Source organism: Amphibalanus amphitrite, unplaced genomic scaffold, assembly GCF_019059575.1.
Source record: "Amphibalanus amphitrite isolate SeventyFive unplaced genomic scaffold, NRLGWU_Aamphi_draft 001775F_arrow, whole genome shotgun sequence".
NCBI classification, from domain to species: Eukaryota; Metazoa; Arthropoda; class Thecostraca; order Balanomorpha; family Balanidae; genus Amphibalanus; species Amphibalanus amphitrite.
The window spans coordinates 59,677-81,535 of NW_024883268.1; the positions used below are offsets into that span (position 1 = coordinate 59,677).

General features: G+C 49.5%; 1 protein-coding gene across 7 annotated transcripts; it reads left to right on the forward strand.

Moving 5' to 3' along the window:
• The first annotated feature begins 1,720 nt into the window (after positions 1–1,720).
• Positions 1,721–21,383, forward strand: LOC122375100 (endoplasmic reticulum junction formation protein lunapark-A-like). Of its 7 annotated transcripts, none has more exons than XM_043354285.1 (12): positions 1,721–1,781; positions 11,258–11,278; positions 11,627–11,696; positions 13,538–13,767; positions 16,388–16,574; positions 16,862–16,916; positions 17,113–17,202; positions 17,538–17,627; positions 17,947–18,120; positions 18,617–18,733; positions 19,317–19,730; positions 20,674–21,383. In XM_043354285.1, exons 3-12 carry the CDS (start codon positions 11,670–11,672, stop codon positions 20,748–20,750), a joined length of 1,461 nt encoding a protein of 486 aa, XP_043210220.1. In that variant the 5' UTR covers positions 1,721–1,781; positions 11,258–11,278; positions 11,627–11,669; the 3' UTR covers positions 20,751–21,383. The 7 variants fall into 7 exon arrangements, with proteins under 7 accessions (XP_043210220.1, XP_043210223.1, XP_043210218.1 ...); XM_043354283.1 differs by having other exon boundaries at positions 1,738–1,781; positions 18,617–18,763; XM_043354288.1 differs by lacking the exon at positions 11,258–11,278 and having other exon boundaries at positions 1,735–1,781; positions 11,640–11,696.
• The last annotated feature ends 476 nt before the right edge of the window (positions 21,384–21,859 follow it).

The following is a 21,859-nucleotide window of genomic DNA, read 5'->3' on the forward strand; positions in this document are numbered from 1 at the left end:
TAACTGGTTCTGCGCGAACGCCCTCAAGGTCAACGCGAACAAAACTCAACTCATTGCTCTTGGAAACCGTCAAAATTTGCGCAAACTACCAAATTTCACAGTCGCCTTCCGTGACACAAATCTCGTGCCTTGTAACGAGGTGAAAAATCTGGGTGTGACTTTCGACTCAAACATGTCCTGGGACTGTCACGTGGGTGCCGTCAGCCGCCGCTGCACTGGGACCCTCATCGGTCTCTCACAGGTACGACACGTCGTGCCCCGGGGCATATTCGTCTCTCTTGTGACAGCCCTGGTTCTCTCGCAGGTTCGCTATTGCATATCAGTTTATGGCAACGGCTCAAAAAAGAACACAGCTAGAATCCAAAAAATCCTTAACTTTGCAGCAAAAGTTATTTTCGGCCGGAGAAAATTTGACCATGCGAGTGACCTGCTGGAGAACCTGGGCTGGCTGGGGGCTCAGCAACTCGCTGAGTACAGTACGCTCTGCCTCACGCAGAAACTGCTCTCGAGTGGCGAGCCGGTCTCCCTCGCGGCCGTCCTCCGCTCGAACTCGGACGTACGTGAGCGCACGACCAGGCAGGACAGTCATCTCCATGTACCACGGTCAAGAACCGAGGCGGGGAAACGGCGTTTCTGTGCGAGAGCCCCGAGGCTTCACAACCAGCTGCCACCTGAGACCGTTTCCCTCAGAGGGAAACGCTTCCAACGAGCCCTGAAGCGACAGATGCGGAGCCGGACGCTGTCTTTAAACTGAAGTAAGGTCGTCTGACTCAGTGTGTGTGCGTGTGTGTGTGTGACTTGGTATGTTTCGGTTGGATGACTAATTGTTTTGTACACATCTGGTATCTACCCTATTCTCTGACTCGGAGCTTGAAAAGCCACTGTTGCTGTGGAGTGCTCTTCAAAATAAATACAAATACAAATACAAATACAATATTTGTCAACGGTTATCAACAAAACCCTATTCTGTGGCATAGAAGTTTTTAGGGAAAGCTGCTGCACGCAGGTGCGGATTCCGCAGTGCTGCCAGATGGGGAAGGCTGTATTCCTCCAGATCAGTTACAAAAATCCTCCAGATTCCTCCAAATCCTATTGGTAGATATAGAAAGGCGGTCTTGGACGCTGCGGGGGGCTATACCCCCAAAAAAGTTTCACCAAATTCTAAAAACTCATCGGATTTCGAATCCTTTCGCACTGCTGTGCAGTTTAAAAGATACTTTTTCTTATAAAAATTGTGTAGTTTTCGTTTTATCCTAAAAAAACGAAAGTTTTCGTCGATTTCGGGCGCTGCAGGGGAACCGGGGCATTTGCTCCCAAATGTCCCCCTTAGATCCGCCAGTAGTTTGGTACCCTCGTAGATATATAGCTACAGACTGAGACATTCTGCAGTCTCACGGTGATAAAGGACGTGATATATCCTAACGGGTAGGGTGACGCTGGGCAGGAAAATGCCTTTTTAGTCTTGAATGTGTTATATTTTCCATGAAATTGAATATAATAATCGGGCGACAAATCCTCCAGATTTTCCTCCAGAATAAAAAATCCTCCAAAAGCGAAATTTGTCCGCAAATAGAGTTCAAAATCCTCCAGATTTGCGAAAATCCTCCAAATCTGGCAGCACTGGGATTCCGCACCTGAAATCGTTCCGCACTGCGGAACGATTTCGTAATTATATTTGGTAGCAATATGGTAGCAATTCAGCAAGACGTCAACAGCGCCCATGAGGCAGTTTCTAACTGAAACTATTGACATTAGAGGGTTCAGTGCGTGAAACTAGTTAGGTATGTTATTATAGAGTTCACTTATAGAGTTCACTGAGTTTCTTATAGCATTGAAGCTTGGTTGAAGGTATCTTTGTTAATTAGTAATTTCAGGCCTCAGGGGGCTTTTTACCTTGAATGCATTGATTCCAGCATCAAGGCCCTAGGCACCAAAAAGCCCAATTAGAACTTGACATAAAGCATATTGTTAGGCCTCTAAGGGCCTACAGGAGCGCTGTTCCTCTCACCGGTTTATATAGCCTTGCTCTCACCCTAGGCATTACAATTATACCGACTTGCACTGGACCACTACAAAGTTCAAGTTGGAAAATTCAGGTGAAGTGGAAGAAGAGCGCATAGATCAATGGAAAAGTTCCACAGTGGATCTACAACAACAAGGGTCAAAATGTAGCTAGATGATTGACGAAATTGGATCCTGAACAGTAGCCAGGCTACCAGATAAATACCATTACCCGGGGTGACTTTGTATCACTTCTGACCATTATGGTACAACATCTTCTAAATCACCTGAGATTTCACTCTGGAAACTGTTTCATCATACCAATTGGACAATTTTCGGCATTAGTAGAGCAGACGTCACACAAAGGTTTTCAAACTGAGGAGACGCGCTGTAGGTTTGTAGGTTGTAGGGTAGGTTTGTAGGTTGTAGGGTAGGTTTGTAGGTTTGTAGGTTGTAGGTTAGGTTAGGTCAGGTTAGGTTTGTTTAGGCTTTGTTAGAAAGAAGCACCTCCGGGTATAGCGCCTCTCCTTGGTTGGAAAACCTTTGTGTGACGTCTGCTCTACTAATACCCAATTTTCTATCTAAGTGAGTACCGTAAAACGGGGTGTTAAGGGACAGTTTTGAGGTGTTTTGTTATATTACTCAAGAAGGGTTGGAGATAGAAGCATCAAATTGTCAGCATTTTATGTGGAATTTGGTGCTTTACATGCCTGCCACATTAAAGTTTTTAAGATTTATACCTGCATATCATTTTTTATTATTTTTCATCACTGTCCCTTAGCACCCCAATGTGGGGTGCTAAGGGACACCTATATTATTCCAAGAAATGGTCATCAAATGCCCACAATTGGGGTGTGGAAGGGCACACAATTTATTTATTGAAATGTTTTGCATATTCTGTCACAAAACAAGTAAGGTTCATTCACCACTAATGACCTTTTTAGCCAATTACGTGTAATGCAGTTTACGCTTGTGGAAAATGTGCTAGTTATAAGGTAAACAGAACCAAAAAGTAATCTTCTGTCATCAATAAAAACCCATGTTGAAGCTTGTCACTTGTCATTATGTTGCCCTCTTTGTTTTAGCCTTTTTATGATGACATCACATTTACTTACATCAGTCTCCATTGACCCATCATTGTAAAAGAGAGTGTTGAGATGTTTTGTTACATAACTTAAGATGTGTTAGAGATAAAAGCATGAACTTGCCAGCATTTTATGTGGAATTTGGTGTTTTCCATGCCTACTTAATTAAATTATATTTAGATATTATTTTTTATTTTTCCTTCCCTGTTCCTTAGCACCCCACATCCACCTCAAAATATGCATGTATCTGGAAAAGAGGAAGAGGATGATGAATGAATGGGTGGATTTGCATAAGCTTTTCAGGAAACATGTGCAATACATGTGACAATACACCTATGCATTCATTTTCCCTGTACACCCACTAGTTTATGTGGTACACACAGAGTTTTGGAGATGTTTCAATTTTGTGAAAATGTAGCATGATTTTCAAATCCATTTTTGAACCAAATCACTTGCATGAAAAACCATACCATTTTCTCCTATGGTCAAGAGCAAAACAGTGTCAACTACCACACTGAAGTTTTTATTGAACCTTCTCAAATTAGGAAGTTAATATGACTCAAAGTTTTTCCAATGCAACTGTCCCTTAACACCCCACTGTCCCTTAACACCCCATTTTACGGTACATTAAAGGGACCCTCCCACCTTCAAAAAAGTTAATGAATTGGCACGAAAGTGATGTCGCTCGGTTCAGAAAGAGCGAAAACGAATATTTACCAAATTTCATCGAAAAATATTCACCGGTTTTCAAGATATTAGACTTTTACTTTTGTTTCCTTTTTGGGATCTCCGCTGTTCCTAGCGACTTTATTTGAAAGTGCGGCATTTGTTGCGCGCAAAGCAGCATATACCACCGCATGCTACCAAACGTTTTAGTAAAAGATTTAAAAATCGTTAGATCTCCACTGACGTCACAAATTCTAAGGGGGCATACCAATGCACTAGCCCCTTAGAATCTGAAAACTGCAAGTTTGAAATTCCATATCTCCGAATTGAAGCATTTGTCGATATTGTGAGTGCCCAAACCGGTATTTGCAGGCCATGGCCACCAAATTGGCTATCTCAACTCAAAACTAATGTTAAGGTGGGAGTGTCCCTTTAAATGTCTTGAAATTTATCATAAATAATTTTTTATTATAAAAAAGTGATATTTCTCAGAGGTCACGGTAACTATCATCACTACATCAAGATCACCTTACATGTGCCACTGCCATAGCCCATAGGAGCCCTCAGAAGGGGCTTGTGTGATGAGCTTACATGTTTTAAATAAAATCAAGGGCTTTGCTTGACAAAAACACACATTTCACAGCAAAACTATGAATCATTGAGGTATTGATCCTCGCCCGCACATGGGGGGGAGGGGGGGGGGGTGGTTGCCACCCACCGCCCCTCCCCTAGGTAGTCTTTCTGCTCTGCACTCAACATTTTTAGAGCTAGAAGCCTGGTTTTCCGTATAGCTGCTCCTTTATCCTTTCTTGATGTCCACTGAAATTTTTAAGTTTCTGTGGTTTTTTGTTTTGGAGATATGACCTTGTTTTGCAGGCCATGTCATGACCCAAATGACCGATTCTCAACATCTTGCGCTGGCTATGGGCCTTGTGAGCCTTTGACACCTTGATTTCGGCCTGTTTTGCCGGTCTTACCTCCCACCTATCATGGAACATGTTGTTCGACTATGTACAGATGTCAAGGTCAGGGTCAAGGTCGACCTAGGTCATCTAAAATAATTGCGTTTTGGGCAAGCTGAATTTAGTTTTTGTGAAGTTTTCTGACTGCATTTGTGGTAAGAGCTTCTCAGATGATCAGATCATGATTTCATGTAACATGGACACATAAACACTCGGTGCACACATCAGTATACACACAGACACACACAGACATACAAACACGTATCATTGACCTTGACCTAACTTGACCTGAAATGACCTCAGCGACAAAAATCTGGTCGGGTAGTGTGACAAAGAGGTTCTAGCTGGCTTGGCAACAGAAAACAGCATCGTCATCGGTATATGCTAAGCAGCGCACTTGATATCCGACGGTGACCCAAAACAGCAACAGTTTTTAGTTTGACCTGACCTGGAAGGTCAATGACTGACCTGAGAAGGTAAATCTGGGTATCATTGGATTCGTCTCTTCTCAAAGAATCTTTTTGTCCTTACCGCGAAGCTCTATCTCCAACAGGAACGAAATGGCGGGGGTGGCAACCCCCCCCCCCCATGTGCGTTCTGTTCTAGGATGGGAAAATGGCATGTGCGGGCGAGGTTTAACATAAAGTTGCATGCTCCGGGTCTAAACTCATATTTGACATTACAGAGCTAAAGCAGCAAAATTAGCTACTTTAATCTCTGACTTCAAGGTTAACCTTCGCCTCAGTGGGGGGGGGGGGATATGTTACCTCCCTGTTGCGTTTTTTTTTGCGTGTGAATTAAAAACCGCGGCCGTAGCGCCGCGCCGCTGGGAGTAGCTTTTTGTACGTCAATTTTGGACAATGTGTGAAATTTTTGACCCCAGGTCATGTCAGGTCAGGTAACCAGGTCAAGTTTAGTGATCAAGCCTAAAAAAGTTTGCAATCATGTCCAGCCTGCAAAAATCATGTTTGTCAGAAAGGTTTTAAACTTGGTGGATTGCATGATGTTATGGGCTTCTACAATTTGTATATCTCGAATTTTTATATCCGTGACCTAAGGTCAGGTCAGTAGCGTGACCTTTCCTTTATAAGTGAATGGAGAAAAACGAAAATGCCTCTAGATCCATGTGTACGCATAGGAACAGTCCAAATATTTCAGAATCACAATGATTTGGACCATCCGTGACGACCAAGGTGTCTTTTTTGCTGATAGCCTCTAGAGAGGTCATCCGAGGTCATTTGAGGCTACGAACAGATTTTTGCCAATAACTCTCGATTGGAAAGAGATAGAACGCTGGGGATGGCCTCATTGTGTTTGTCTTGCCGAGACGCATCGACTGATATGCAATATTACCTTTTCCGGTCAGGTCATGACCTTGACCTGAGGTCAAATTTTCAAGTTGACCTTTCAAGGTCAAATTATAGTTCATTCGACGCGTCTCGGCGAGAGGAACACGATTCTGGCAATAGAAATGTCGTGGTGTTTTTTTTTTTTTAGTCAAAAGTTATTGTCGAAAAACACTTCGTAAAATAGCTATTTTTGGAGTTTTTGCCCTCTGGAGGCTAAACCACTGACCTGAGGTCATTTTTGGTAGTGACCTTATCAAAAGAAGAGTTCAAAAGCTATCGATTGCTTTTCCAAGCGTTTTTCTAGCTATCATAGTTCCTGAGATAATGGCATGTTTTCTGAAAAATATAATGACAATTCGCCAATTTTGAACTTTGATGACCTCTGATGACCCAAATATTGCTCTAAGATAAAAAATGACTGAAATACTTTCAAACGTACGCATCGAGAGCTATCGACTGCTTTTCACCGCGTCTTTCTAGCCCTCTTAGTTTTTTAGTTAGAGGTGAGTGGTAACATATGCCCCCCCCCCCATTAGGGCGAAGTTGGCTGAGACCGCCACTGGGGCGCGGGTTAAGTAACAGTCACAGAGGTCCTAACTCCTAGGCCACAGGCTACCTGTCCTACATCACACCTTGTCTGCATGTGGCTCTGGGACCACTTGCAACACTACTCATGCCCCCCCCCCCCCCAGTTGATTGTCTTTTTCACTTCCTTTTGATGCTCCAATTACCACAGATAGAGCAACTCATTGCTCGTCCTCCAAGTCCATCCTGAGTAGCTATCTAAGCCTTTGCTTTCTCTTTCTTTATCTGGGTCTTCCTCCTCTTTACCATTATTATTGCTGGAGATGCTAGCGAATTCATACTTCATGCCAATGACAAAAAAAACAATCTGTGAACATGACATGAACATGACTTTTAACTGGGACTAAAGTGTCTGCTATAATGCTGCATTGCTTTACATATACCAGTAAAACGCCTTTTGGGCGAAGAACGAGTGAGCGAGATAGTGAGCCCTGCACGTGCGGACACGTGCATGCAGGGGAAGGGCGAGAGGGTACTTCCAACGGGCTTGCGCAAAGCACCCTTCTAACCGATCGCTAGCGGTGTAGGTACCAAATTTGAACGCACTCGGCCGAGCCGTTCCTGAGATCTGGAAGTGGCATTCTGCACGTGCGCACGTGCAAACGGGGTCCAAACTGACTCTTGCACGGCACCCTACTAACTGGTCAGTGGTCCCCAACCGTGTATTAAATTTGAGCGCAATCGGCCCAGCCGTTCTCGAGATATGGAAGCGCCCCCTGCACGTGCGCACGTGCAGTAGCACCTTAACCGCAACACATAGGAATGCATCGCCTGGTGGGTGCCTACCTGTATGCCAAGTTTCAGCGAAATCGCCCCAGTAATTACCGAGTTATTAAAATGGGAACAAATTTGACACCTCTTTTTGTTGTATTTTGCACGTGCACTGGTGGTGACCCACATGCATCGAGATTATCCTATTTTTGGTAGAAGGGATGCTGCTACCCTACAAAAATTACCGCAAGTCAATCGCTCTAGCGGCTGCTGAGGTATGAGCCTCTCAAAATCACTACCTACTTTTGCAAAACAGCTTGATACCCTTGACTTTTCACGTGGCACCAGGGGCGGTCGCAGACTTGGAGTTTGGGGGGGCCAACTTGGCAAAGGGGCCCCTGCGCTGACCCGGGGGGCCCGGTGCTAGCTCAAAGGGGCCCACGGGCGTAGTGCACGGGTACAGAAATCTAGGCCATGACCGGTGAAGCGGGGGGGGGGGGGGGAGCGGCACCGGAGCGGAGGCTCATTGCGAGCTTTGAGGGTGTACAATGTCGAAAAGGTACCGATAAGTGCATTTTGAATTATTGATATTGTCTAATTCACGCAACTGTGAATGGACTACCGCAAAAGTAGAGGCCGCTTAGGCGGCTAACTTTGCTATTTTCTAAGATCATCGTGCTAAAACTTTTGACAGTGGGTCCTCGGTATCTGTTCACTGTTCAATCACATGTGTTCCGTTTCATCTTCTCTCTTTTTTTACTGGGCACAAATGTAAGTTTTGAAGACCATTACAGTATCAAATGCTTCGAAAGATGGATAGTGGGCAAAATATCCTAAATTTGTCGTGCTGCATGGAAAGTAGTGTTGCTGAGAAAAGGGGGTTTTGTTCTAGATTATTGTGGATGCAGAATACATTGTCTGCACCCACTGCAGAATTGTGTTTGGTGCAACTGCGCCCACTGCACCCATGGTTCCTACACTTATGGGCCCATCGATAGCGCTTAGGCGATACCTATCGCCTAGAGGCTGCAATGGGGCCCTTAGAGTACGGTGTCAGACCCCCCAAAGGCCGGCGTTGGACCCAAGGGTCAGCGAAGGGTCTCAAAGGCCCCAGGTAGGACCCCAGAGGCTGATGTGGGCCTTCAGAGGCAAGTGCGTGACCCCCGAAGGTAAGGCTTGAGCCCCCCAGAGAACATAATACGGCCATCAGTGGCCGGTGTAGAGACCTCATAGGCGGCCAGTTTGGGGCCCCTCAGAGGCTAGTGTGGGGCCTGAGGTGTCGGCATTAGACACTTAAAGACCGTTATGGGTCCTCAGAAGCCGGCATCGATCCTTCAGAAGCCAGTACGGGGCCCTCAGAGGCACATAAGGGTCAGTTTGGGTCCCAGAGACAGAAATGGGACAATCAGAGGCCGGTGTGGGACCTAGGCTGGTTTGGGCCCTTAGGGGCCAGTTTAGGGCCCTCAGAGACCAGTACAGGGCCTGCAAAAGGCAGTTTGAGACCATCAGAGACCGAATTGGGCACTCAGAGGCAAATGTGGGTCCTTACAGGCCAGCATGGAGCCCTCTCTCCGTGGTGCCCTAAAAGACCGACATGGGCCGGCGTTGGACCCCAGAGGCCAGTAGAGGGCCCTTAAAGGCCAAGATGGGCCCTCAGAGGCCGATGCGGGCCCTTACAGACCGGCATCGGGTCTTGAGAGGCTCGTGCGGGGTCCTCAGAGGCTAAGGTGGGTACTTACAGGCCAGCACAAGCTGTCAGAGGTCAGTGTGGGGCCCTAAACGACCGGCATGGGCCGGCGTTGGACCCCAGAGGCCAACAGAAGGCCCTCAAAGGCCAAGATGGGTCCTCAGAAGCCGATGCTGACCCTTAGAGGCCGGCATCGGGTCTTCAGAATCCATTGCGGGGGCCCTCAGAGGCTAATGTGGGCCCTTACAGGCCAGCATGGGGCCCTCAAAGGTCAGAATGGGACCCTAAAAGACTGGCATTTGCCGGCGTTATACCCCAGAGGCCAGTAGAGGGCCCTCAAAAGTCAAGATGGGCCCTCAGAGGCCGATGCGGGCCCTTAGAGGCCGGCATCGGGTCTTCAGAATTCAGTGCGGGGCCCATAGAAGCTAATGTGTGTCCTTACAGGCCAGCATGGGGCCCTCAGAGGTCAGTGTGGGGCCCTAAAAGACTGGCATGGGCCGGCGTTGGACCCCAGAGGCCAGCGGAGGGCCCTCAAAGGCCAAGGTGGGCCCTCAGACGCCGATGCGGGCCCTGAGCGGCCGGCATTGGGTCTCAGAATCCAGTGCGGGGGGCCTCAGAGGCTAATGTGGGTCCTTACAGGCCAGCATGGGCCCTTAGAGGTCAGTTTTGGGCCCTAAAAGGCCGGCAAGGGCCGGCATTGGACCCCAGAGACCAGCGGAGGGCCCTCAAAGGCCAAGATGGGCCCCCAGAGGCCGATGCGGGCTCTTTGAGACCAACATCGGGTCTTCAGAATCCAGTGCGGGGCCCTCAGAGACACTTAAAGGCTGGTCTTGGGACTCGAGAGACAGAAATGAGGCCATCAGAGGCCGGAATGAGGCTCTCAGACGCCGGTTGGGCCCCTGAGACCGGTTTAGGGGCCCTCAAAGGCCAGTGGAGGGCCCTCAGAGGTCAATTTGGGTCCTCAGCGGTCAATGTGGACGCTTGACCGCCACTGAAGGGCCCTCCGACGTCAGTTTAGGACCCTCAAAGACTGGTATGGGAGCTGTTAATAGCTGGCGTGGGTTTCTCGAGCCTCGTGACAATCGAATACGGGCCAGGGCCCCATACGGCCATGGGGGCCCATCGGTTGTTTGGGGGGGGGGGGGAAATGATATGATGGCCCCCCCTGATTTGCCTTTGGGGGGGGCATGGCCCTGATGCCCCCCCCCTGCGACCGCCACTGCGTGGCACGTGCCACGACGGTCACTGAGATGTATCAAAAGTAGTCAATTACGGGGTAGAAGGGATGGGGGTACCCAGCAAAAAAGACCGCAGGCCAATCGGTCCAGCGGTTGCTGAGATATAAGCCTCTCAAAAGCGTTACAGGCCGGGCCGGGCCGGGCCGCTCATACTGAGATTTTTCCGTTATATTGAAAAGACTCGCTTCGCTCGCTGCGCTCGCTCGCTCGTGATAACCATTGGCATAGAAAATACAGTTCACAGCTGCAAAATGCTCATTTTAGGCCCCAAATTGGTCTATGATCATAGTCACCCCGACTATCATTGTCACGCAGGTTTACAGTATACTCTTCATTCTGACAAGTAGGTAGGAAATATCAACCGTTTTAAGGGAAATTTCAAAAACTTATAAATCCGTTTCAAATAGCCCCACTTTACAGTACACCAGTTTTCTCGCCACACCTTTCCAGCTAATGTATTTCAATAGGCCAGGCATACAATAAAGCTTTTGAATGTTGTGTGTAAAAAGTATTGTGAGCATTGATGTGTGGTATCAATTTGAAGGTAGGAAGGATGTGTTCTTTCTTTTCATGTTTTTATTTTGTCAATTCCTCCAGTTCCTAGGGGGCTGAAAAGGGGAAAATCACTCAAATTTGTCACAGAATCAGCTCAACCCGGGCTAGTTAGGTACTAGGTAGGTAGGTAGGTATGTATGTATGCGTGCTGTGCTTTCAAGTGGTGCAACTTAAACTAGCAATCCTTGCAGAATTTCACGATTTTCTTGTGGTTTTAGGCAGCTGTTTGCCTATCGTTTCTATTTTAGTGTAGACATTGACATCGTGGACTCTTGTCAGCCCTTTGTGCTCATTATGGATTTCTTCTGTATTGTAGTGGCTTGTTGTGGGTAGGGTATTTTATTGTCTTAAGTGGGCCATGCCCAAAATGTGCAATTCATGAATATCTTGTTAATAACCTACCTTCCTGTTTTCACAGCAATCTATTATAAGCTAATTGGTAGAGTTGCAAAGTTTCCCCCAAAGGCTGCTACCGGCACCGCCCCGCCCCACAAATTTTTTTGGGGATACCGGCATGCTACCACGCCCAAAGCAAAAACACCACCAAATTACCGGCATACTAAAAAACCTGCATTGTTGATTCCAGTTTACCCCTACAAGAGATGCCACATTTTCCTCTTAGTGTCCAAAGTTTGAATCATATGCTAATAATTTTTTTTTGTGCAAAACCAAAAACACCGGCATGCTACCGGCAAGACATGCCAGATACCACAAAAAAACCTGCGGTAGTGAAAAATTACCGGCATGCCGGTAATGCGGTAGGGAAACTTTGCAACTCTACTAATTGGGTCACACCACAGCTGCCTAAAGTTTCTGCTTTTTAAGAAAACATGGGCATCATATTTTCACGATTTCGGGTAAGTTGAAATGAGCTGCTAATATGTTTGCCTTTGGGAGATTTAACCCGCGCCCTGGTGGGGTCTGTTTATAACGCGACTTGGTGGGGGAAGGGGGGGGGGGGGCTATTTTTTGCCCCCCCCCCTCATATCTCCGAAACTACTGACCGATCCGCAAAGTTCAAACGGCGTTCGAAAGGCCTGTCAAATTTGTCGAAGGAAACCAATTTTCATTGACCTCGGGGTCACCGATGACGTCACAGGGCAGGTCAAAGATGAAATATTTCACCGTTCACGGGTCTTCTAGGGAATGCGCTATAACACCGAGGAAAACGCATTTTGTCGAGAATCAGCGATAGGACATCAGTTGCCTAGTACATATGTTGCTATTAGAGGTCACTGACAATACCAGATCAGGTGACAGGTCAGGTCACCAAGGGTCACAGGTCAGATCACATGAACCCAACTTTACTAAGGTTGTGCGATGAATGTTTTATGGCCAATTTTTCATTTCCAACTCAATGGTGTTGGTTATAAGACCATCAGGTACGGCTTAGGTCACTCTCTGGTGAAGGTCGGGTCAAAAAAGGTCAAATTTTAAAGTTGATAGTTTTGCATAAAATGGGTATTGATTCGATGCAGCTCGTCACGGGGAGTTTAACGGTGGTCTTTGTTTTGTGCTACGGGGTATAGAATGCTAAAAATTGAGTTTGAAAATTTGACGTCATCAATTTTGAACAGTTTTTTTTTTCGCTATAACTTGGCCAAAAAAGAGGTATCGATCTCAAATTGTATATGTGGATAGAAGGCGGTAAGGACTATCACATATATTCCGTTTTTTCTAAATTCAAAAAACTTTTCGGATTTTTCGGCTATTATATTCAAAAAATCTTTTTTCTATTTTTGGGGGTCAAAATTCAAAAATTTAAAAAATCCGAGATAGCATTTTCGTAGCTCTGTCAATTCTACAGCTTTTATGTCTTTATCATTTTTCTGTAGTTGCAAAGCTATAGGCCTGACAGCTCTTCCCGCGAAACCCTTTTTTTGGGTCGAAAACGGCAGAACATGACGTCACTCTGACGTCATTTCCGGCCAACCTATCATAGTCTTAAAAAAATGGTCACAATGTGTAAAATTGATGTCCGGGAGGGTACTGAAAGTTTGGTGACGATCGGCGCAGCGGTTCTGGAGATATATCGAAAAGTCTGGAGGGGGGGGGGGGCAAAAAATAGCCCCCCCCCCACCAGGGCGTGGGTTAAGTTGTGATATTTATCAATGTTTGGGTCGATATGTTTCCCTTTCAGCTGTTGGCCTTTTAGAACATTTGCCCTAACCCAGGACTTGGTTGGTCTGGTACAATGTAAACACATCCTGTTGGGCTAGTTTCATTTGTGTGTGCGTGTGTGTGTGCGTTTGCGTGTGCGTGTGCGTGTGCGTGTGTAAAAATGTTCACATTTGGGGGATGAAAGGCATGCAATAGGATTGTTTTAAATCTGGAAGTTCCCTCTAGGCTCTGGGGCTTAGGCAGCTGATCAACAAAGTTCAGCAGAACCTCTTTTCAGTGAGTGAGTTTAAATTTTAGCTATTCCTTGATTCAGTAAATAGGTCATTTAATACTCCAATGTCAATGTGAACGGATGTTACAATTACAAATATCTACTTCGCGCTGCATAAAACCTTGTTTTGATCTCCTGATCCGGTATTGTTTTGATCAGACATGGAGTTCGATGTGCTGCATTGTGATCCACGACAGTACCTGCGTCTGCCGTACCCCGGCTACAGTGCACACAGTCGAACCGTGGGTACACTGGGAGCACTGGGGGCCGGCCGGCTGACCTCCCGCGCGGCCACCCGCTCCGCAGCGCAAGCAGTCCACCATCGAGGTGCTGCAGCAGATCGAGGACGACATGGCGGCCATCGAGGAGTACAAGACGGGCACGCGCCGCCGCCAGCAGCGCGTCTCCGCCGTCATCGTGGCCTACTCTGTGGTGCTGTACGTGGCCGCCGGCGTTCTCCTCTACTACCACTACTTTCCGGACGATATGACCACGCGCCTCCTCTGCGTGGGCGCGCTCCTTCTCTTCCCCGCTGTGTGAGTATTCGATTCACGTCCAGTGTTCCCCGCTGTGTGAGTGCTCGATTCACCAGTGTTCCCCGCTGTATGTGAGTGCTCGATTCACCAGTGTTCCCTGCTGTGTGTGAGTGTTCGATTCACCAGTGTTCCCCGCTGTGTTAGTGTTCCATTCACCAGTGTTCCCCGCTGTATGATTGTTTGATTCACCAGTGTTCCCTGTTGTGTGTGAGTGTTCGATTCACCAGTGTTCACCGCTGTGTGAGTGTTCGATTCACCAGTGTTCCCCGCTGTGTGTGAGTGCTCGATTCACCAGTGTTCCCCGCTGTGTGAGTGTTCGATTAACCAGTGTTCCCCGCTGTGTTAGTGTTCGATTTACTAGTGTTCCCCGCTGTATGTGAGTGTTCGATTCACCAGTGTTCCCCGCTGTGTGAGTGTTTGATTCACCAGTGTTCCCCGCTGTGTGATTGTTCGATTCACTGTGTTCCCCGCTGTGTGTGAGTGCTCGATTCACCACTGTGTTCCCCGCTGTGCATGAGTGTTCGATTCACCAGTGTTCCCCGCTGTGTATGAGTGTTCGATTCACCAGTATTTCCCGCTGTGTGTGAGTGCTCGATTCACCAGTGTTCCCTGCTGTGTGTGAGTGTTCGATTCACCAGTGCTCCCCGCTGTGTGAGTGTTCGATTCACCAGTGTTCCCCGCTGTGTTAGTGTTCGATTCACCAGTGTTCCCCGCTGTATGATTGTTTGATTCACCAGTGTTCCCTGCTGTGTGTGAGTGTTCGATTCATCAGTGTTCACCGCTGTGTGAGTGTTCGATTCACCAGTGCTCCCCGCTGTGTGAGTGTTCGATTCACTGTGTTCCCCGCTGTGTTAGTGTTCGATTCACCAGTGTTCCCCGCTGTGTGAGTGTTCGATTCACCAGTGTTCCTCGCTGTGTGAGTGTTTGATTCACCAGTGCTCCCCGCTGTGTGCGTGTTCGATTCACCAGTGTTCCCCGCTGTGTTAAGTGTTCCATTCACCAGTGTCCCCGCTGTATGATTGTTTGATTCACCAGTGTTCCCTGTTGTGTGTGAGTGTTCGATTCACCAGTGCTCCCCGCTGTGTGAGTGTTCGATTCATTAGTGTTCCCCGCTGTGTTAGTGTTCGATTCACCAGTGTTCCCCGCTGTATGATTGTTTGATTCACCAGTGTTCCCTGCTGTGTGTGAGTGTTCGATTCACCAGTGTTCACCGCTGTGTGAGTGTTCGATTCACTAGTGTTCCCCGCTGTGTGAGTGTTTGATTCACCAGTGTTCCCCGCTGTGTGAGTGTTCGATTCACCAGTGTTCCCCGCTGTGTGAGTGTTCGATTCACCAGTGTTCCTCGCTGTGTGAGTGTTCGATTCACCAGTGCTCCCCGCTGTGTGCGTGTTCGATTCACCAGTGTTCCCCGCTGTGTTAAGTGTTCCATTCACCAGTGTTCCCCGCTGTATGATTGTTTGATTCACCAGTGTTCCCTGTTGTGTGTGAGTGTTCGATTCACCAGTGTTCCCCGCTGTGTGAGTGTTTGATTCACCAGTGTTCCCCGCTGTGTGAGTGTTCGATTCACCATTGTTCCTCGCTGTGTGAGTGTTCGATTCACCAGTGCTCCCCGCTGTGTGCGTGTTCGATTCACCAGTGTTCCCCGCTGTGTTAAGTGTTCCATTCACCAGTGTTCCCCGCTGTATGATTGTTTGATTCACCAGTGTTCCCTGTTGTGTGTGAGTGTTCGATTCACCAGTGCTCCCCGCTGTGTGAGTGTTCGATTCACCAGTGTTCCCCGCTGTGTTAGTGTTCGATTCACCAGTGTTCCCCGCTGTATGATTGTTTGATTCACCAGTGTTCGCTGCTGTGTGTGAGTGTTCGATTCACCAGTGTTCACCGCTGTGTGAGTGTTCGATTCACTAGTGTTCCCCGCTGTGTGAGTGTTTGATTCACCAGTGTTCCCCGCTGTGTGAGTGTTCGATTCACCCGTGTTCCCCGCTGTGTGAGTGTTCGATTCACCAGTGTTCCTCGCTGTGTGAGTGTTCGATTCACCAGTGCTCCCCGCTGTGTGCGTGTTCGATTCACCAGTGTTCCCCGCTGTGTTAAGTGTTCCATTCACCAGTGTTCCCCGCTGTATGACTGTTTGATTCACCAGTGTTCCCTGTTGTGTGTGAGTGTTCGATTCACCAGTGCTCCCCGCTGTGTGAGTGTTCGATTCATTAGTGTTCCCCGCTGTGTTAGTGTTCGATTCACCAGTGTTCCCCGCTGTATGATTGTTTGATTCACCAGTGTTCCCTGCTGTGTGTGAGTGTTCGATTCACCAGTGTTCACCGCTGTGTGAGTGTTCGATTCACTAGTGTTCCCCGCTGTGTGAGTGTTCGATTCACCAGTGTTCCCCGCTGTGTGAGTGTTCGATTCACCAGTGTTCCCCGCTGTGTGAGTGTTCGATTCACCAGTGTTCCTCGCTGTGTGAGTGTTCGATTCACTAGTGTTCCCCGCTGTGCGAGTGTCTGATGGACTAGTGCTCCCTGCTGTGTAAGTTTTGAGTGTTCATTGTTCTCTGACTAGAGTCCTGACATTCCTTGAGTTCTATCAAGATGTGAAATTGGAAAAAGTAAGTCTGTTGTTGTGTTTACAGGGTCTACTTACTCAAGAGGCTGTTAATGTGGTATTACGGAAGGAAGATATCGAAAAATGAACTGAAATTAGCTTCATTAAAAAAGAAGAAGGAAACCATCTTGGAAGAGGTTCAAGATAAGGAAACTTACAAAGTTGCCAAACAGATTTTGGAGAAATTTGCCCCCGAACAGCTGAGACGATCTCCGGTAAGCTGATAACTGTTGCGGAGTGATGTCCAATGTCTACAATACATGATGTTATTAACCTGGTCATTAGTCGCTTAAAGCTGATTGGCTTCACATTCATCTAAAATGTGATTTTGGTATCCTGTTTTTTCTTTACTGCTCGCGTTCTATTGTGTATGTCTCAGTTGGTTATTCGTATAAGGTTACAATCGTATGATGATTATTGTATGCTGAATGCGAACAAACTAAAGCATGTTTAATTGGTTTATTGGCTGACCGGCTGACTCCTGTGTGGCGTTTGTCGACAGCTGCGGCCGACAGGCAGTCCGTCCACGCCCGCCCAGCAGACCGGCAGTCTGGCCGGTGAGTTTCGGCTGCCGTCCGTGTAGGTACCCTCAGAGACTATGTATAACGAGAGGACGTGGCGACTGACAACTCAACTGTCCCTCTAAAACGTGCCACTAACCGGATCTGTCGCCGGAGACGCGCCACCATCATTGTGACACTGTGATGACAAACGTTCCCGAGACCGTGCGATCATACGTGTTCGTTTTTTCAGTGGCGCGCCACCGTCAGCTGGCGGCCAGCGCGGCGGTGGCTCGGACTCCGGTGCCGGGCACTCCCCTAGGTCGCGGCGCGCCCCAGCCAGGTCGGTGTTCTGAATTAACTATATACTTCTTAGATTGACTGTTTTAACCCTGGTGCTAGGCTGCTGTTGTAGTAAGATGATATACCTACGGCGCGTTTGCTACGAGTTTTACAGCACACAATGTCAATGTCGACCTGCGGTCGGCCGCTGACCGTTTCTTATTGCTGATGGCCGGACAAGCACCAGTAATCACTCGGTATCCTACAGCGTCTTTGCCACGTCTCACTGACCGCTAGTCGGTAATCTCTGAGTGTGCTGGCGGCGTGCGGGCGCCGCTGTGGCCGGTGCGGTGCCGGTGTCGGGTGGACGGCGAGTGACAGCGCTCTGGTCGGCAGGTGCCGGACGGTACGCGCCCGTCGGCGGCCTGGTGGCACAGTCGCCGCTGTCGGGCGTCCCGGGCCGCGCGCTGCAGCCTCAGATGGGCGGTGAGTCGCTCCGGCAGGCCCCGGGAGACCCGCGAGACCCGCGGGATAGCCCAGCTGGGCATCGGCGAACGATAGTCTGCCTTGTCCATGGCGTCTTTTTAGTGACGAGATGTTGCATTATTAAACTAGTAATTGTTTGGAGAGAACTCTGATATCCGACCAGTTATGTAAATCTCGCCAATTAACTTTTTATTTTGTCAGTTATTGATAGTGCCGTCAACTGGTGGGATGCTGTATATCTATTTATCACAAACTACATTCGGTCACACCATATCCCACGACCGGCCGCCGGCCTGACCCGCGTGTCTGTGCGCCGCAGGGCCGCGAGCGGGGCCGCCGCTGCCGCGGCCGGTGCTGCCCCGCGAGCGCGGCATCATGGACCGCATGCTCGACTACCTGGTGGGCGACGGGCCGGCCAACCGGTACGCGCTCATCTGCTGCCAGTGCCAGAGCCACAACGGCATGGCGCTCAAGGAGGAGTTCGAGTACCTCGGTGAGTGGCCTCGCCACGCCCCACTCGCCCGGTAGGAGTCGGAGCTCCCGGGGTTCTCGGTTCTGGTGCTCTCAGATCCCCTCATAAACGCGTAGCTTTTTGGTATATGTGCGCCTCCCCATCCCGTCTTTAACCTTCAGAAAGGAGCTGCTGTCGCTAGTTGGTCCCACAAAGACACTTGTTATTAATTTCGGCATTACTTCTTTACCAAATTTAATCATTTCGTTTGGTATTGCGAGTTCTCAAGGTCTGATAGTTTTGTAGGTATTTCCCCTAAAAGCAATAAACTAGCATTGTGACTTATTCCCTAGACCAACGGAATATTTCGTACTTTTTTAGTTTTAAGGAGTTTGTACATCTGCTGCTTGCACGTCTCTAAGTAAAACAAAGTTTGCGCATTCGCTTTAAATTTAAAGTCGTGGACCAGACCTGCCGTTTCCATCGACCTGGCGTGCGTTTGGCTCACTGTGCCCCGACCATGTCTGCCTGTCCGCAGCGTTCCGATGCAGCTACTGTTTCGCGTGGAACCCCGCCCGCAAGCAGCGGCCGTCGGCGCCCCGGCTGCCGGCAGCGCCCACGTCTGGCGAGAGCATGGTGGAGTCTGACACAACCGGTGAGCGCATGGTGGAGTCTGACACAACCGGTGAGCGCATGGTGGAGTCTGACATAACTGGTGAGCGCATGGTGGAGTCTGACATAACATAGTGGAGTCTGACACGCGACCGGTGAGACTCTACGGCCGGTGAGAGCATAGTGGAGTCTGACACGACCGGTGAGAGCGAGTCTAGTACGACTGATAAGAGCGAGTGACATGCCCGATGAAAGCGCCCCATCTACCGCCCCGCTACCTTTTTTCCTTATCACCGCCCTATCGTCGCATCACCGCCCTAACCCCTTTCCATCGCCCTAGGCTGGTACCTTTTGATTTCCTGACATTCGGCTGGAAACTGTTGTATCACCATAATTCTGCTCATGATCATTTCCATGGGATGAATAGCCTTGGTGCGAGACCAATGATTGTGCTAGAAGAATAACTGTCAGTACTTGGTGTGTGTGTGTGTGAACATACTTGCATGCGTGCGGTGTGGAATATGAATATGTGGAATATTGGTGTGTGAAAGATACGATTTCTGTGCTCGTAGTTATTTTATTTTATTTTGCCGTGTTCTCTAGTGTGTCGTGTTTTCCTTCTGCAGAGACGAGTGAGAGCGAGACTGAGGGTGAACGGACTAGCGATCGGCCGACCTCCGAGGCGGAGCAGCCGGCCGGCCGGGCGGACGAATCCTCTGCGGCACCGGCGGAGCGTGTCGCGGAACGGACGGAGCGGGCCGCTGCGGGCTCCGACCCACCGGACGGGGCGGAGGGACCGCCGGCGGACAGACTGGCAGAGGCCGCGGCACACCGGCCGGGGCCCGAGTCGGCGCCGGCGGAGGAGCCGCACACACAGCCGGCAGAGTCCCAGGGTCCGGAGTGCCAGGATCCGGCGGCGGAGTCTGAAGGGCAGTCAGGTCCGTCTGTGCCAACGGAGGCGGCCGCGCCCGTGCCTCCGTCGGATTCGACCGCGGACGAGCCGTCTTCGTCCAGTCAACGAGCTGATGATCAAACACAAGGTACCGTCAGGGCATCCGGAACGCAGGGCAAGAGACCGAACGCTGTTCACAGGTGGACTATTGCGGGGGAAAATTAGCACAACCACACTTAAGGCCGCCCCACACTGGACCTCGCATGCGGGTTGCGAGTTTTTTAGTTTTCGGGAGGCTTGCGGGTGCCTCCCGGATGGGTCCGCCTTCACGCGGTGGGAGGTGTGGGCCTCGAGCCCGCCCCCGCTTGGGCGACCAGCGGGGGAATCCAAACGGACCCAAACTGCCCTCTACGAGAGGGTCCTGCTGGCGGCTCCCCGTCGCCTGGCGCCGCTCCGCGCCCCTTCTTCTCTACTCTACTATCAACCCCGACCTAGAAGAGGTGCGGAGCGGCGCCGTCGTGGCGGCCCTGGGGCCGCCCACAGGTCCCTACAGAGCCGGACGGCTACTTCTCAGCTGTGAGACGGAGGGACGCACAACAACAACAGGCTTGCGGGTTTTTCGTTGGAGTCGAATTTTGGTTCGCTGCGATAGCATTGCGACTATATGCAATTTTATGAAGGTGTACCGGCTTCACTGCATTCATGATGTTACCATAAGGGAACGGTCTAATCACTCTATGAATTAGTATTATGCCCGCAAACTTAAAACCCGCAAACTCGCAACCCGCATGCGAGGTCCAGTGTGGGGCGGCCATTAGATCTGCTGCTTAGCTAGAAGTCTCACATTGATGATCGATAGTAACGTAAAACAAAAGCGTTTGATTACATTCATGGCAGAAGGCACTGATGTTTTTATTCTTTCTTGCTCTTCATCACATACTTCTCTTTAAACAGAAAAAAATGTGCGATTTTTAACTAATTAATGGAATGTTTGTTTTTGTTTTCATTTAATAGTACGCACGTCGCACACCAGGCTGCGTACGGCGGCAGCGGTGCGCGGTTGTTCACAGCGGAGCCGTTCTGTCCGGCAGGGTCAGAGGAGGCGGCGGCCCTGGGCGCTGGCGTGGCGGACGTGCCGTTTGCGGACGACTGCGGATCGGACCCCTGAGCGGCCATGGAGCGGTCGGACGGCCGTCAACTCACCCCCGGCCATTGGAGCTCAGGTCGACAGTGCGGTGCCTTAGCGTTGTGTGGTGTGCGCCCCCCTACCGGGACCCCGGGCGGGCCCTTTTGGCTGTGTCGCCGTGAGTGGACGTAGTGTCTTCCCTGGGAGCTGCTGATAGTAGCAGGGTGTGTGGATCGCTCACCCTGCCTCCCCCCACTGCCTGTGCCCCCCCCCCCCGGTCCTGGGGAAGCCGCTGTGGTGCGTCACCGGGCGCTGCCGGTGATTGTGGTTCGGTGCTGCGCTGGGACGCGCTCTCTGGTGGAAATCTCGGCCAGGCTCTCTGCCACCCGAGCGTCTGGGCTATGGTCGCGACTGGTGTACCTCTCCAAGAGGCTTGTTTGGTTATACGGGGCTGGTGTTGAGAGCAACCTTAATGCGCTGAAATATATGGGCTCGGGTGAGACGTTGGACAGGTGCGGTGGTGGCGACGCTTTCGAGCCGTACCTCGCTCGTTTTTTCTAACCTGTGACTACATAGTCAGAGTGCGAGCTGCCTGGAACGTGCGTTATTCTTTTGTAGACGAGTGTTAAATTATATGTACTGGAAAGTGTTACTAATATATGCATAATTTATTCAGCTGCTTGTTTACACAGTGTCAATTTGCAGTGTGTGACACCGACTGGAACAGATTGATGAGATCCTGTCTCTCGTATCACTGCCTGCTAGTAAGGGAAAGGTGGCCACTGGGTTTCACCCGAGAACGTTTTCATGATAAAGGTAACCGAGGCTTTGTACTGTGTACTGTGGCGACGAAACTAAGCTCTCCCCGCCCAGTGGCTCGGATATCCGTCTTCTGAAATCTGAGGCGACCCGTGATATGAGCTCGATTCGAGCCTTTCTTTTTGTCTCGTTTATCGGATGCTTTTGGGATGGTCTGCAAGTCAGTGGTAGGTACTCATCGGATCAGTAGCAGTGCCTCGATAAATATTGTGAGTGGGACGGTGTCTGTTTCAATGTCAACACTGGGACGGTCGCTGTGTCATTGTCAACACTGTCGAATTGAGCAAGTCCGTGAGCAAGTAGTCATTTCGATATGGGTGACGTAAACACGG